At 41.2% G+C, this 17758-nt stretch overlaps 1 protein-coding gene across 1 annotated transcript in view; it reads left to right on the top strand.

Annotated features, from left to right (window-relative positions):
- Positions 1-17758, top strand: part of VPS13C (vacuolar protein sorting 13 homolog C) — a 452448-nt gene that overhangs the window by 17306 nt on the left and 417384 nt on the right. Inside the window, exon 3 of the mRNA XM_088446402.1 lies at positions 1181-1223. Coding sequence (XP_088302528.1) covers positions 1181-1223 — 43 coding nt within the window. The remainder of the gene's footprint in view (positions 1-1180; positions 1224-17758) is intronic.

Raw genomic sequence — 17758 nt, 5'->3', positions numbered from 1 at the left:
TCCATCATGCTTTGGTGGCCACTGGCAGCCATGGGAGTACTTGTAGTTCTACTGATGTCAACATGCTAGGACCTGCTGAGACTTGTGGTATTTACTAATTCTAAGCTGCCTTTACACTATTCTCTCCCAACTGCTACCAAAACGAGTGCCAGAAGACCAAATACTGTCGTTGATATGGCTGGTTTAATGTTTCAGTCATGACTGTGCTATGTCATGGCTGGTTAGTTGAGTTATTTCATTCTAAATAACTACATATCTGTCATTCACCTATTATAAACTTTGAGCAGGAGCCTTCAAACATCCTAGTTTTGTGTGCTCAGTCTGTACTTATTATTGTAACAAATAAATCATTAAAGTATATACTGCAGTGTTTAATCTATTTTCTTAATTTTTTTATAGCTTAATAAGCACTACACATACAATCATGTAATTCCTCATTATTTTTCTGCTACGGCATTATGCCCCATATTCGTTGGTGTTCTTTTTTTTTTTTACGTTGAGATACTACTAAAAACAGAAGGCAAATGAACACTTGTGTGACCTGCATTCGTTAATAGGATGTTGAGGTCACTGTATGCTTCTGCAATGCGTTCATGTAGGGTAAATTTAAGTGCATAGAACAGCATTTGTACAATAATATGCAACACCTAGCAAAACAAGTGTATTAAGGGGTGATTAAAAACATTTGGCTTTATTTTTACATCCCTTAATCTACATTATATTAGCATTAAAAATGATAGGAACTTGTACATAGTTAACCTGCGGGGAAGAGGTCTTAGAATTGAGAATTTCTCACTATGTTTCCTTTAAGTCTACCTGCAGCATTAGTGCAGCTAGCTGGGGAAACGTTTATGTGTAGAGGATTATTGACGTTATATAAAGGTACTAGAGAACCATTGACACAGTGCTTGCCAACATATGTAACATGTGATATATTCCTGGAAACCTAGAAGTGCAATTTCACTTCAGTTATATCATTTGCAACACGTTAACATATGCTGAAAGCTTTCAGGAAGGAAAAAAGGAAGTCAAGGAACATTCTGGACTGGAAATTAAATAATTCACTGCATGTTTGTAGATATCAATCTGTTACATTTTATCGATTATATTATGTAACATTCATATTTGGTTATATTTGCACGCATGACACTGATGATTTTTTTTTATTTTTTTCCATTAGAGTGAACTTGATGTACCCTTTAAAGTAAAAGCTGGACAGATTGGTATGTATAATATAGCTCTCTTGGAAAATAGAGGCTTCTCTTTATGTGAAAATGTGTGTTCATTTGACTTTCCTATATAAAATGTTTGCTGTCCTCTTAAATCCAAACTGCTTACTTAGCATTGTGCTACAAGGATGCAAGGCGTTCTTTGTGTTTCTCATTATTCTCAGTTTTACTCTTTTAGTTTCAAAAGCATACAGTATGTTGAATTTAAACAAATTTGATTACAAATTTCAAAGAAGTTAACTAAATTAGACCAATAAAATGACTGCTGCGATGTTGCTGGGTTTTAGCGCATATTTTGTGCCAAAATACAATGTTCATAAAATATCCCTAATGACTGTAAAGTAATTAACTCTTTTTTTTACTTCTACAACATAAGTCTTGGGCTAGTGCTGTATGAGCTTAGCAAAAAAGTACATTATTTTCTTGCTGCTTCTGTTGCATGTGTAATTCAGCCTATAGCAGAGGATTTGAAATAGTCACTTAACTTTGGGTTCTATTAGGCTATGCATAACCTTTCCAAAAAAGTAATTAAGGCAGGGGTTGCCTTCCCAATCACTCTTTTCTAATGGCTACACTTGCTGTTGACCACGAATTGTCTGTAATGCCTCTTTCAGACTTAAGATCCGGAAAATTGCCTGGTCTATCAACCTGGCAAATTCCCAGGTCTCAACTCAACCCTGGTAAAGAGCAGGGTTGTGTACCTGGGAATTCGTCCCGTATTGTTTGCATTCACACATAGCAAAAACCTGTATCGATGTGGTCGTTCACGTGCAAAATCCTGGGTTTTTGCTCTGTGTGAAAGGGATAAAAGTGATGTCAAAATATTTTGTAAACGCCTGAAACAGCAGAACATTAAGCATTATAGATGTTTGTGTACCACTTGCTTCCATACACATGATTTTCTTTTTAAATATGTTTGACTGTGACTCTACATTAGTTTCACCCACCACAGCTTTCTTTGAAGTAATTATTTATCACATATTTTATTGCTAAGGTTACTGCTTTCCTAATTTGACCAAATGCTTTAATGGCTGTAAAAATTACCTACTAGAAATTGCAGACTTGCCTTTAAATAATGTCTTACCCCACACGCCAAAAACGATGCTTAGTTACCATGGTTGTAGCCTTTTCTTTCTGGATTGTGCACATTAAGTACATACAATCAGTGAACCTTTTATTAGGCAAATATCAAAGTCACACACAGATGTTCATCTACGCAAGCTTTGAATATCATAGTTTGATCTTTTTATCAGATGTCAGCAATTGGGAGAAGCGATAGCAGGATTCTTTTCTTAACTATTAAGGAGCTGGAGAGGTTTTTTTTTTTATAACTGTCAGGAATATGGTTGCCTCTATATAGATAAGCCATATCTTTCAGTGTATATATATGCTTGTTAGGCATGTTTGCATAGTGATAAAAATAATTAACTTCCATACCCCTGTCTAGTCCCTGACCTCACTAGCCTGTTAAATACATATATAGATATATAGTGGTGCCAGGAAGTGATTCATTTACATATTTGTTTAACAAATGGGACCCAATAAAATTATAAATTGTTATAACAGTTATGGAAATTTTGTGTGTCTCATTCTGTGTTCTCGATTTACATTTTCCTGTAGTAGCAACTTGTACTTTAGCTATAGTTTCCCATTAGAATAAAGTGATCGCGCTGAGTGAAAAAAATGTGGGTCCCAGGGATCCCTCACTTTAAAAAAATTGGGGTCCTACTTCACGGTTTCTGGTTTCCACCACAATTTACTGTTTTCAGCTTCCCACATAGCATCAGACTACCCCACATGCCCTACACATACACCATGGCAAGTCACACTCATATTTTCACTTCTGATAATGCTCATAAATACATTGCATTGATCTCAGATAGCCAACAAGTGCAGTGCTGAGGACAGGAAGCAGTTTGGATAGTGCAGGATTGCTGGGGGTGCGGTCAGGTGGTATCTTTGACAATGCTGGGGGCAAGTAGCAGTTGGGGTAAATTGGTTCAAGGGCACATGGCAGTTGGGGTAGAGAGGGTTAAGGGCAGGCAGGTGTTGGTGTATTGAAGCTTAGGGCAGGCAGCAGTTGGGGGTAGAACTGGGGTGGAAGCATGCAACAGTTGGGGCAGGAGAAAGGGTTAAGTGTAGGCAGCAGTTGGGGTAGAGGGTCATAAGGGCATGCAGCAGTTGGGGAAGGTAGGGGTTAATGATAGTAGTTGGGGCGCTACTTGGGTCAAGGAGGGCATTACGAGCAGAGTACTGGGGACAATGCTACAGAAGGGCTAAGGGTAGATAGTAGTTGGGGCAGTACTGGGCTTAACAAGCAGACCGTACTGGGGTCAGTGCTATGGAGGGGGTAAGGGTAGATGATAGTAGGAACAGTACTGGGGACAAGGAGGGAGTTAGTCATTGGCTATCTATGCCACCAGATTACAGAGGACACTCCCAGCCCTGTACAATGCACAGTATAACAGACCGCCTTAGGATGAGCAAATGTGTCCCAGTATGCCAAAGACCTTAGGGCTGTATTCAGTTAGAAGCGAAAAGCCGTTATCGCATGGTTTTTAGCGATAATTTCGCCTTCTTTTGTATTAAATTCCATTCCGTTTTTGCCTATGCGGAAAGTCAAGGCACTGAAATAGGCGATACCTTTTCTCCACAGAATAGCAGGTGAAAAAAAGTGTAGAATCTATATCTTTGGGTGCAGATGTTGGGAAACCACTCAAAATCCTTGGTACACCTTCCCAATGGACAATTCTCCCCCCAAAAAAACAATTAAAAAATTCCAGGAACCCCCCCAAAGGACGCCTTTGAAATTGGGGGCGAAAAAGACAAAAGTGGGGGGACAACTTCAAAAACTATCGAAATAAGCTTCTGTGGGTGCTCTAAGAAGGGGCCAAGTGTTTTTGGGATTGCAGGTGCTTGTATGACGGAGGAATTTTGATTTTATAAAACTTCACTTTAGAGACGTTTAAAATATACTAGTACCCATTGTCAAGCACCCAAAATTTGATGGGACTACTTGTTTTCACCTAAAAATACTGCTTAATGCCATTCTTCACCATTTTTGCAAGGACGCTAACAACAATGTTTTTAAACAACTTCAGTAGCCCAATTAGTTTTATTAGGGCAATTGGAATACTTCTACATTGATCCCCAATGTTAGTGCATCTTTTTGGGGGAGTTAAGCTGGCCACACACTAGACCAACTTACATCCAACCAGCCAACTTGTAGATTGGTTGGAATGAAAATCTGGTAACGTATGGGAGTAACTGATGATCAGCAATTTGCTCCTAAATGCCAGAAAACAGATGAAAATGGTCGTCAGACAAGTATGTTAAATGTTTGATCTAAACTATTTGTTCAAACAGTTTTGGTCCATTTTCCAGCGTTTGGGAGCAAATTGCTGATTGTATTCCTTACCAGATTTTCATTCCAACCAATCAACTAGTTGGCTGGTTGGACAGATAATCTTTAGATGTGTGGCCAGCTTAAGGCTGATTTCCCAAAGTCTGACAGTACTTTCCGCCTGTTCTGCATTTGCCACTTGTCGTTTTGCCTGTTTTGGAATTGAATATGGCGATAAGAGGGGATGCGCACGTTAGGTTTCCGTGTCCAAAACACGCGATGTTGGCGAAAAGTCAGGCAAGCGAAACTTTTTTGCGGGTGCGAAACAAATTGAATACCGCCCTTAGATGCATTGGATCACTGATGAGCCCTGACCTTTGCCACATTGAAGTCTCATCCCTAGCCTAGTGCTGAGTTATACCAGACCCTTTGTTACCAAACCCACACCCCAATATTGTCAGACCAAGGATCAGGGAATAAAGTACCCCAATATTGCCAGGCAAGGGGGAAGGTCATAGATACTCCAATATTGTCAGATGAGTCACCTTCCACAGCCCATCAGCATTCGCCCGCTCACCCCCGAAGCACCGCTACCCGGTACAGCACCAAAACACCACCCACTAACTTGCTCAAACCCCATCCACAACAGCACCAGTCACATGCTCACCCCCGCAGCACCAGACCCCCACCCATTACCCATTTACACTTACTGGAAGCCGTATTCAACCAAGCGGGTGCAGGCGCAGAGGTGGATTTAGGGGTCAGGCAGCCTCTAGGCACAATATTGTTGTCCATGCTCTCCCCTCCTTCACAATTACCCTCAGCCTCCATGTTCACAGGCAGTTAAGCATTGCTGCAGAGCCGCTCAGCAGCGACGGGCAGCTCTATATGGACATCTGCATTGACATGGCAGCTTATGAGTGGGGGTGTTGGTGGTGGTTGTAGTAGAGACTGTGTAGGTGTAGTAGCAGAGACACATGGCAACTGTCTGAGGTGGCGGGGTGATGGTGGTAATGGTAGGAGGGACACACAGCAGCTGGGGGAGGTGGTGGGGTAATTGTCGGAGGGACTGGGTAGGAGCAGTATGAGGGCTGGCTTCTCTCTCTGCATTCTCCATGTCTGCAAGGTTTCACTCATGCTAGAAGCAGGGGACAGTCTGCAAACTGCTTGCCACTATACAAGTGTATTCAACAGTGTTTGAATACACTTGTAAAGTGGCAAGTAGTTTGCAGACTGTCCCTTGCTCTCAGCGTGAGATCTTGCAGACAGGGAGAGCATTAGATCATATTATACACTCACTGAAGATAGATGAACCATCCACAGCGGAGGTGGTTCCTGATAATATTAAAGCACAGCCGCACCATGCTTATCGCCTCCTGCAGGTGCTGGGCTGAAGGCAACAGGGAGGGTGTCCAACAATGAAGGGAATGAAGAAGGGGTGGGTATGGGGCCTCATGTCCCTGTAGTGCCGGTGATCCAGGAAAGGTACCAAGAGAAGTCTGGCTCCACCTCGGCATTTTATAGCCTGCAGCCATGGCCCGACTCCTCAACCACTTAATCAGGAGCCCAGACATTGTTTACAGCAGAGCGCATTCCCGGGAACCCACCCATTCTGGAAAAGTGAGTCCCCAGTCTTATTGGGTAAAATGCATGCTATAGTGCATATTTGTGATTACTGAGAATGGCTATTAAAGTCTGTGAATTACTAACGTGTTTATACATAACCAAATCTGTCTGGCGTTCTGTCTGTAGACCATTTAAAACAAGGCAGCTAAAAAAGTTAGTGCCTTGTTTAAACTGCATCTCTCTGTGGCAGTGCAAAGCCACATCTGTGACTGCGTGATGGATATTCAGTCTCCTAGCTAGCAAAGACTTGTAGACTTGTGCATTACTTTTGCATTACCAGTGATACCACATAACTGACATACTGTTCTTTCGTTTTAGCTTATTTTTCTGTGTCATATCTGCTTTGTGCACTTTCCAATCAATGAACATGACTATAGTTGTTTGTGTTTTGAAAGAGGAGATATTTGGATACAGTTGTATTTGAAAGTTAGAATATTTGGATTAGCCATAGCGTATATTTCTTTGCATCCTATGGAGCACGCTGGTGCCATTGGGTATAGATGCTCTTTTTCGACTCTGGCACTTCAAAATTAACCTCTGTGCTCTAGCTCCTCCTTGTTAGTGCTTAGTTGCTTTGGCATGTATTTTTATTCTTTGTACGCCATCTTCTTTTTACTTTTACATTTCCTGCAGCAGTCACGAGGAGCAAACAGCCTTGCTGAGCTGTCTGTAAAGCAGAATGGACTGAGGAGGCATCAGTTGCCTCCTAATCCCGACATGGGATTGGGACACAGCACGGCTAGGACAACAGTACCAGACTGCGCCAAGGAAGAAGTGAAAGTGAAGAGCTTCTCCCTTGTGGTCTCGATGAGGGCAGGGAGGGGTGACTTAAGCTGCAGTCAGTTTCAGGGGTTGGTTGGAGATGTAATAGTGGCAGTGACTATTTATACATTAATAAATTTACCAGTTGACAGAAGGACTCAGGTGCCTTATGGAAAGGTTGTTTGCCTGAAATACAGCTGTTGCAGAGTTTGCTTTCCTGGCATGACCAGTTTTGGCTATATCTCTGTAATAGTCCGTTGTGGGTCTATGCAGGTTACATCATATTCCCAAGTGGTGGTAGATGGTAACTATCCCTTCACTTCTTCAGCCGAACCTGCAGCATTTAGTTCCATGCATACACACATGCTTTGACAGAGGTCCTTGTGTAAAGCAACAATGCCCCCAGTTGAACCAATCTGGGTGTAGTGCCTTGCTATGTTACTCCATAAGTTTGGTGACCATGCTCTACATTCAAAATGATTCTAGAGGAATCCTCACCAGCTTCTTCTGGCAAGTGTCACAGTTTGTCACCTGGTTCTAACTCCAAGAACTATTCCCTAGTGTAATGAATCTCCCCTGTATTTGTACAAGTCCCCTAGAGTCACTCTAGGGAGGGCTTCTGCCTATAACAACCGCCCAGTATTTAGGATGCTGCCAGGTTTTAACCTACGGACAGTAGGGGCTTATTCAAACAGCTGGAGTTCGCAAGGTAAAACTGGAGTAGTAGTGCAAAAGTAATATTAACCATGGAGCAGCCTGCATCCGTGGACACAAGAAAGATAGAATGCACTCTAATAACAGGTAGCGTGAATATCAGCAATACTAAGTAATAATATCGCAGAGTAATTACCACAGAGCAGTGTGCACTGTGGACAATAATAGAATAAGATTGCATTTAAACACAACTACATAAAATAGTGGCAATCACAAACAGATATATTGCAAGATAGTATAGCAATAAACTCAGATACACATGCAGCTGGCAGTATGGAATTGCAGCATTACATATAATGCAGGATGGAATAGCATTATATCAACCAGCGTGTGTTTTGTAGAGTATAATAGCAGCAAGATATATGTACATATATTGCAGGATGGAATAGCAAATGTACACAACACCAATGGCTTGCAGAGTGGATTTGCAGTGTAATGAATGTTCCAGGTATACTTGCAACAGGTGCAGGGTAACGCAAGGAATACTAAACAGCAGATACAGGGACCGGATGGCACAACTTCCACAAGAAACTAGCTCCAGCTGGGCAGGAATGGGCTGGCTGCCCTATAACAGAAGTTAGTCAATCCCGTGTGAGCAAATGAGACCAGCCACTGGTAATTACCACTATGAGCAGCTGAGTGCTGCATAGTCACAGAGGCTTCCCAGCTGGGAGCAATCAGGCTGAACCAAACCTCACTGTGGCTGTGTCTTGCCTCTTAACCCTCCCAGCTCTGGCTGGAACCTGCAGCAGATATGAGCTGTCATGATGGCTCATAATACCTAGGTGAATATGGGGTGATGGAGGAATCCGAGTTGCAGGATTCCTTGTAGGTTGACAAATCTTCAGATAGTGGATGCAGTTAGGCTAGTGCATGCAGTTAGGCTGGTAATGAACATCCAAAATGTCAGTCAGCAGAGCCTAAAAATGTGCTTTTTAGGAGGGAAAAAGAGCAATTGCTCTACTTACCTTCTCCACACTTATACCATATGTTCTGTGAAGCTTGGACAAATCAGAAAGATGATTTCAGTTTTTTTGCAGTTTATAGATTCTTTACCCATATTTAAAAGAGTGCACTGAAAAATAAGAAGACTCGGCAAAGGGGACACTCCTATAGCTCCCATTTTTTGGAAATTGGATGAAACACTTAAATCACTTATTAATCATACAGTACATTAGGGTCTCTAATTGGGTACTATTCTAACCATCCTTCACAAAGTTCTGAATTAGTATTTGTTACCCAAAGGGAACAAAAGTATTTGATAGTGCAGATTACCTTTTTTTAAACCGTTTTATTCACACAAAAATAACTTAACACAATTGCAATAAAAGCTATTAAAATAATATTATTGTGGCCTTAGACTTGGTCTAAGGCCGCAAAACGTACATTTCTCCAATTCTGCAGCTTGTATAGATGGTACTTATAGATAAATTGACACTATTATGAAATCTATTTATGTAGTAGTTAATTCCTTCATGAGATCTAGGGGTATATTTACTAAAGTGAGTGTTTTTAGAAGTGGGGTTGTTGCCCATAGCAACCTATCAGATTCTAGCTATTATCTTCTAGAATGTGCTAGATAAATGTTATGTAGAATCTGATTGGTTGCTGTGGGCAACATCTCAATTTCTAAAAACTTGCAGTTTAGCAAATATACCCCCAAGTTTTGCTACAGTGTTTGTCATTTGGGTAATTGTAAAAAAAAATAGTATGAATTGTTGGCCTTGGTTGATTACATCTAGGATGTGTCTAAGTATTTGTGAGGTCCTGGACTAATTGGATCCAGAATTGAAAATGTTTCAGTTCTTTTGGTTTACTTGCACCCTTTAAGGTTTGGGAGGTTTACACCGAGTCTATGACAAAATAGGAGTATTTGCCTTTTCCATGTGATGACCTATTCGGCTCAGAATTGGATAAGATCGTTAGCCAGGCTATGAGTGGGAATTCCTTCTTGCTGTTTAGTTTAGAAGTAACGCAGGCTCTTTATTTTTAGTTCCATATGTGGACCTAGCTAGAGAAAAGTTACGGACCAGGTTGCCAGGACCTGCTCCTCACAAAGCGCAATCCAGGTCAAAACAGGCTTGGTCTGCAAAAAAACCAAGCTTAGACACATTCTGCATGATTGTCATTCCATTCACAGAAGCTAAATGGCATTGAATTCCGTCTGATCTGTACCCAGATGTTTTTTCATGGCCAGTTTCCCTGTAAATCAAATATTTTAAGTCACGCAAGATGCTGATAACACTTTACTTGACCATGGGTATTATAATTCCCATTCCTGTGGAATGGGATCTTTTCAAACATATTCTTAGTCAGGAAGACAATGGATAATTTTGTCCCATTTTTAATCTTAAGTCTCTGACTGCCTATGTTCCAGTGAACTATTTCCTGATATCCGTGGATGCCAAGGATGCTTACCTACATGTTCCAATTTGGCAGAATAGCACCATCTCCAGGCCCTAGGGAAGAAAATGGGTAGTAGCTCATGGATGTCTCTGTAGCATGACCTCTCAAGAGATGCCATTGCCAGGCCCACCTAACCTCCAGCTATGTAGAGGCTGCACCCACAGTAGTTCTGTCACTGAAATCTCACATGTGTTTTGCTCCCATCTGTTCCATGGGTGTTCACAAAGGACATTACGCTCTCTTTAGTTCCAAGTTTGGAATAATCGTCTTAACTGTGGCTGGAGATGCTGTTTTTCCAGTGTGAGTCTTAGCAGAAAGACTTCAGCCTCTAAGCTTTGACAAGAGTGCCAGTGGTATATACGAATACATGGTATCTTTTTTTTTTTTTTCCATCAATACATTTTTATTGAGAATAAAATAGAAAAAATGGGGAACAGAAAAAGGAGACAGGGGCATAGGGGGTAAAAGAAAACACAATAACAATGAAAATTATAAGGTATGAACAGGACATCCATAAATATCTAACAATTATTACAATACAAAATATAGCAAATAGATAGACTAGACATCTGAATCTCCTGAGGGAGGTTAATTTAGATCGCAAGGGGAAGACGGGTCCAGAGGGCTAATTCTCGCAGAGGGGGCACCTCTTCCATCATTGACATAGATATGCCATGGGTACCACTTTACAATAGGTTAAAACGGAGCCTTAGAGTAACTAGCATCCCTAGTCTCCTTTTCGAAATGAAATTGAGTTTTTGTAACAACTTTGGCAAATGGGGGGGGGGAGGGGACTTCCTATGTTGGGCTATTGTAGCCCTAGCAGATATTAAAATATGGCCAAGAATATGATGAGCAGGTTTGGGAATAGTGAGAGGGTACCAATGTAAAAGGGCTAGAGAGGGATCTAGAGGCAATGTGAGACCTAAAACTTCCTGTATAAGGGAAAATACTTTTGTCCAAAAAGGGCGTAAAGAGGGGCAGTCCCAAAAAATATGAAAAGTCTTACCTTCAGAGTGGCATAAACGCCAGCAAAATTTAGAAACTGTAGGCCATATCCCATGTAGTTTAGTAGGTGTCAAATATAGTCTGTTTAGGAGTTTAATATGTATTTCAGCGTGATTAGTGCATTTAGATAGGGAAAAAGCGGCTAAATGGATAGATTCCCATTGTTTAATGTAAAGGAACATTGAAGATCAGCCTCCCATCGAAGCTGAACAGAAGATTTGGTCATCTGGTCAGCAGGAGACAAGAGTAAGTACCAAAAGGAGATGGCCCCACGGGAAGATGATTTAGATAGTCTATTTAGAATTTGGTCTGGTGGTGTTTGGAGCATGGAGGGGCCAGTATTAAATTGAGCTATCCAGTGATGGAGTTGAAGATAATAAAACCAAGCTGATGGGCCCAATTCAAATTTGGCACATAAATCAGAAAACGGTAAAATAGAGGACGGGGAAAGAAAATCTGCTAGGGACTGAATAACTAATTGCATCCAGTAAAACGTGGAGATTGGGAAACAAATTATCTAATGCTTGGAGGGATATGGTCCTAGTAGGGAGAGTGAAATTAAAATGAGTCGGGAGCCTAACATCCCATATCTTTAGCGTATCAAGGGCAGACTTGGGAAGTAATGGGGATTAGGTAACCATGGAAGGTCCGATAAAGGGAATTCTTGAAAAAGGGCACGTTCTAGGTCCGAATACATGGTATCTTTCAGACTGTGGAGGACCACGGTTGGTTTTTCAGTTACCACAATTCCAGTTTTGTGCTTTACGACCTACTGTTTCTGATAGCAGAAAGTATTTCTTCCAGGGACAAAGTAGACTTTCCAAAAACTAGTAAAGTATCTATAGGCTCTCAGGCCAGAAGACAGTTTATTTCTGCAGGAGATGGTCTCAACTTTTGAAGTCATAGCATTTCCAAACTTTCATTCAAGGGTTTTTCAATTTGACTTGGAAAAAGTCACACTATCATTTGAACATGCAGGTCATCAATGTGTCGCCATAGACATGATGAATGCTTCTTTGGTGAATGAGGGGTGAGGACCTTGATCCATATGGAACTGGATAACATGATGGATGCCAGCCTTCGGGGCTGATGTGCTGTCACTCTTCATTGCTGATTTCAAGGTCTATGTTTCCTCTGTAGAAGCAAAGCCTTTAATCATTTTGCTAGAACGATGGGAAGCACTCTGATTTGGGGACAACTTTTACTGTGGGGAAAGCCCATCAGTATTCTGTCTGACATTACCACTGCAATAGCATAAATCAACCATCCAGGAGGCACAAAGAGCTTCATTGCAACGAAAGAGACCCGCAGGATAGTGCACTGGGCAGAACAACAAGTTCCAGCAATGTGTAGTGTTTATAAGAACTTGGAGGTCAAATATATAAGTAGGCTTGCTATAGGCCCATTGGAGTGGTCTCATAGCCCTAACATTTTTCAGTAGTTTTTGGACAGACTGATACAGCCAGGCATCAAAATGATGACTTCTTGGCTGATTCACAAGATGGGTCAGTTCTTCTGACGTAGGGAATCCACAGGTATTTCTGGATCCATTTATTTTGCATTGAATTTTCATCTGATATATTTGTTCCCGTTATTAGCGGACCATTCACCCAAATTTGCAGCTTTTCGCAGGTTTGCGCATTTTCGATTATCAGGCAATCCTATTGTAAAAGGTGCGATAACACATTCGCATGATAATTCTTGCATTGTATACCGGTGAAGAGTGCAAGTGAAAATGGGGTAATCAGCCTGTACCCCCTAAAAAAGGTAAGCTAATAGTATTGAAATGTGTTAGTGGACATAATCAAAGGGTTTGGGGTTCGTAATTTGTCAAATGGCTGTTACTGTATAAGCATTTTTATAAACTCTAGGAAGCAAGTTTTCATAGCCAAAATAAATGCTGCAGTTAATTAAGGGAACAATAAAATGGTTGCAAGTATATTTGTGTCATTTTAGGGCCCTTTTTTACAGAAATTTTAAAAATACACCTGGTACAGCCACCTGCAATATTTAAAACACATATCCCATCCATACAGACCCCCAAAATACCTGGCCCACTGCTTTAAACCTATTTATTGACACTTTTTATTTTTTCACTCCAAAAATTAAATTGTTATTATTAGCCAAATGAAGCTAATCAAATTTTTTTTCTCCCTAATTGGTCATTAAGTGGTGGTGGTGGTGGTGGTGGGGGGGTGTCCAGGGGGTCCTGAAATTTTTTCCCAGAAGTAGGAGGTTTGCACAACTTGTCACCTACTCAGACAGTGAAAAGTAATTTGCGATAATTTCGTATATGCGAAAACCTCGGCTATTAGAATTTCGTGATTACCATTTTTCCTGAAAATTTCTTCGAAATTAAAACTTATATGGGAAATAGCTGTTATCGCTGCTAATTGGATATGGCCCTTTGTCCTCTAAGGAAGGCTCTGCTTGCTCAGCCACAAATTTACCATCTGGAAATGGAGTAACTGGTTTTAACGGTGTGGTATTTTAAGCCATGATCCGTATTTATTTATTACGTTTCTTATATAGCACAACATATTCAGTTGAACTTTAATTGGAAACATTAATAGAACAAAACTGGGTAATAATAGACAGACATAGAGGCAGGGCCGTAACTAGGGTAGTGCGACATGTGTCTTGGCACAGGGCACCGCAGGGCAGGAGGCGCTGTTCGGGCCTGTCCATTTTCTGTTTATTATCATTCTCACTTGTAACTTCCTCTTCTTTTAATCCCCAGCATCTCCTGGCCTCCCCTATCTTTTCCCTGGCCCTTCCCCATGAGGCCATGGCCCTTTCTCTGGTGCATGTCTTATGTCCCTATTTGAAAAAAATGCTCTTTCTGGCACAGGGCACCAAAAAGTCTAGTTACGGCTCTGCATAGAGGTAGGGAGGCCCTGAGCGCAAGCTTACAATCCTTGACAATAAGTTCTGTGATGCAGCTGTTAAGATCATATTTAAAGTTGAAATGTCTGCAACACAAATAATTATCATAAAATCTCTAAGACCTATGTTTCTTGGAGTAAAAAAAAAATTTAAGTTCCCAACTACTTCACCGTTTGCCTCTTGACGACTTTTTCTGCAAGATGGTGCAGATATTTCTAGAAAGTGTTGATTCGCTTCAGATCACAATATACTTCTCCACTATTACCTTGGGATCTGAGTTTTGTGATATAGGCATTACAACATCTTTCTTTTGATCCACTTTACACTGTAGATGAGAAGTTTCGTTATTTCTCCTGCCCATTTCTATGGCCCGGAAGGTGTCTGAGCTGGGAGCACTCTATTGTTTTTCATGTGGTTAGTGCTGTTTCTCTAACTAAATCGTCATTTCAGCGTAAGGTGTTTTCAAAATTCCATTGCATGTTAATTTCGACTTTAGATCAGAATCAGTCTATGGCCCGTATTCAATTAGCGGCGAAAAGTCTGGTTTGATGAAAAGCACAATGATTTTGCGTTATTCATCTGTTTGGACGTGATGTTTTTGCCATGTGCGTCTGAGCTCTTTGTCCTATTCAATTCCAAAACAGGCGAAAATGGGGATAGGCGAATGTAATGAATAACGAAACTAGCGAAAAGTACAGCATATTTTGGGGAAATCTCTCTGTACCCCATAATAAGTGTAACTGACTCTGGGAGTCAATATATGAGTATTAATATCCTTAAATTATTTAGTGATCTTATATTGAGTCAAATGGCTGTTTTATGCATATTTGCATAAGTGTGAAAAAATTATATAATGCAATATTTTTTTCAAAAAAACAAGTACCGTAGTTAAATTTGGGGTACATTTAAATGGGTACTAGTATATTTTGGTGTCTCTAAAGTGAAGATTTAAAAAATCTCAAACACCTGCTGCAGCTTCCTGCAATCCTAAAAACACTTGTTTCAACCTTATAGCCCTTCAAAATACCAGGCCCCCTACCGTTTACCCATTTTCCAACACTTTTTAAATTTTCGCCCCAAAAATGACAAGTCGTTTTTAGGGTGTTTTTAATTTTTTTTTTGCCTTATTAGTCATTGGGGTGAAGGGTGTCCAAAGGGTTCTGAATCAAGTCCCCACATTGGTATCCCAAAATAGAGATTTTGCACCTACATTTTACCTGCCTCTGGGTGGAGAAACTTATTTGCCTGTTTTTTGCCTATGGAGTTTTCGAGCAGGTGAAAATGTCCTGGAATTGAATTGGGCGAAATGTGGAAAACAGGAGAAAAGTGCAAATCGGCGAAAACTTTTAGCCGATCGCGGCTTATCGTCTCTTATTGAATTCGGCCCATATGAAGATGTATATTTTGGATATTGTTAGGGTGTTGCAGGTACAGTCAGGTGCATAAATATTGGAACATTGACAGAATTTTAATTTTTTGGCCTCTATTCACCACCACAATGGCTTTGAAATGAAACAAACAAGATGTGCTTTAACTGCAGACTTTCAGATTTAATTTGAGGGTAATTACATCCAAATCAGGTGAACGAAGTAGGAATTACAACGGTTTCTATATGTGCCTCCCACTTTTTAATGGGCCAAAAGTAATGGGACTACCAACTCAAAAGCTATTTCATGGACAGGTGTGGGCTATTCCCTCATTATTTAACGATCAATTAAGCAGGTAAAAGGTCTGGAGTTGATTCTAGGTGTGACATTTGCATTTGGAATCAGTTGCTGTCAACTCTCAATATTAGATCCAAAGAGCTGTCACGATCAGCGAAGCAAGCCATCATTAGGCTGAAAAATCAAAACAAACCGATCAGAGAGATAGCAAAAACATTAGGTGTGGCCAAATCAACTGTTTGGAACATTCTTAAAAAGAAAGAACACACCGGAGAGCTCAGTAACACCAAAAGACCATTGAAAACAACTGTGGTGGATGACAGAAGAATTATTTCCCTGGTGAAGAAAAACCCCTCCACAACAGTTGGCCAAATCAAGAACACTCTCCAGGAGGTAGGTGTATATGTGTCAAAGTCAACAATTAAGAGAAGACTTCACAAGAGTGAATATAGAGGGTTCACCACAAGATGTGAGCCACAAAAACAGGTAGGCCAGATTAGAGTTTGCCAAACAACATCTAAAAAAGCCATTACAGTTCTGGAACAACATCCTATGGACAGATGAGACAAAGATCAACTTGTACCAGAGTGATGGGAAGAGAAGAGTATGGAGAAGGAAATGAACTGCTCATGATCCAAAACATACCACCTCATCAGCGAAGCATGGTGGTGGTAGTGTCATGGCGTGGGCATGTATGGCTGCCAATGGAACTGGTTCCCTTGTATTTATTGATGATGTGACTGCTGACAAAAGCAGCAGAATGGATTTTGAAGTGTTTCGCACAATATTATATGCTCATATTCAGTCAAATGCTTCAGAACTCATTGGACGGCGCTTCACAGTGCAGATGGACAATGACCCGAAGTATACTGCAAAAGCAACCAAAGAGTTTTGTAAGGCTAAAAAGTGGAATGTTATGCAATGGCCAAGTCAATCCCCTGACCTGAATCTGATTGAGCATGCATTTCACTTGATGAAGACAAAACTGAAGGGAAAATGCCCCAAGAACAAGCAGGAACTGATGACATCTGCAATAGAGGCCTGGCAGAGCATCACCAGGGATGAAACCCAGCGTCTGGTGATTTCGTTCCAGACTTCAGGCTGTAATTGCCTGCAAAGGATTTGCAACAAAGTATTAAAAAGTGAAAGTTAGATTTAGGATTGTTTAGTTTGTCCCATTACTTTTGGCCACTTAAAAAGTGGGAGGCATATATAGAAACCGTTGTAATTCCTACACCCTTCACCTGATTTGGATGTAATTACCCTCAAATTAAATCTGAATGTCTGCAGTTAAAGCACATCTTGTTTGTTTCATTTCAAAGCCATTGTGGTGGTGAACAGAGGCCAAAATATTAAAATTCTGTCAATGTCCCAATATTTATACACCTGACTGTATATGTCAATAAGATAGATGAGTTTAGGAAAACCAATGAATTCCTGGTCTTTTGTGATGCCAACAAAATAGGTTGTCCTGCTTCTAAATCAGGGCTTGACAAAACCCGGGGGCCAGATTTGGTTGCCTGGCTACCAGATTTTCAACAACCCCCGGGCCCTGTAGTGCAGACTGCGAGCGCAGTCCACACTACAGAGTAACAAACACACAGCCTCCAGCGGCGGCTGTATGTTTGTTATAGCAGCTGGTGAGAGTCTGTCAGACTCTCATTGGCTGCTGCGTCGTCCACGGAGTGAGCCAGCTGGAGCTCACTCATGAGCTCCGCCTTCCGGCTCACCCAGCAGCAGGTTGGGAGAGACGTCATGACGTCTCTCCCATAGTGCAGAGCGGCCGGGAGGAGCGGTCAGCAGCAGTCGTCGGCAGGAGTGTGGATCAGGTAAGTTGCGTTGTCTTTTTTTTTTTTTTCAAGAGGCACTGCATAGGGTTGGGTGGCCGCTACTGGGGGGACACTACTGGGGCACTGTACAGGGTGGGGCCGCTACTAGGGGCAGTACATAGTGGGGACTACTAAGGTCACTTTATAAGGGGGACTACTATTGGGGGCACTCTATAGGGGTGACTACTACTGGTGGCAATGTATAGGGGGTCCACTTCTGGGGGCACTGATTAAAGGGGCACTACATAGGATGACCACTACTGGGGGCACAATATATGTGGACCACTACTG

The sequence above is a fragment of the Taudactylus pleione genome, unplaced genomic scaffold (assembly GCF_031769625.1).
Source record: "Taudactylus pleione unplaced genomic scaffold, aTauple2 ptg000019l, whole genome shotgun sequence".
Taxonomy (NCBI): Eukaryota; Metazoa; Chordata; class Amphibia; order Anura; family Myobatrachidae; genus Taudactylus; species Taudactylus pleione.
This window is presented reverse-complemented; position numbering and strand designations above follow the sequence as displayed.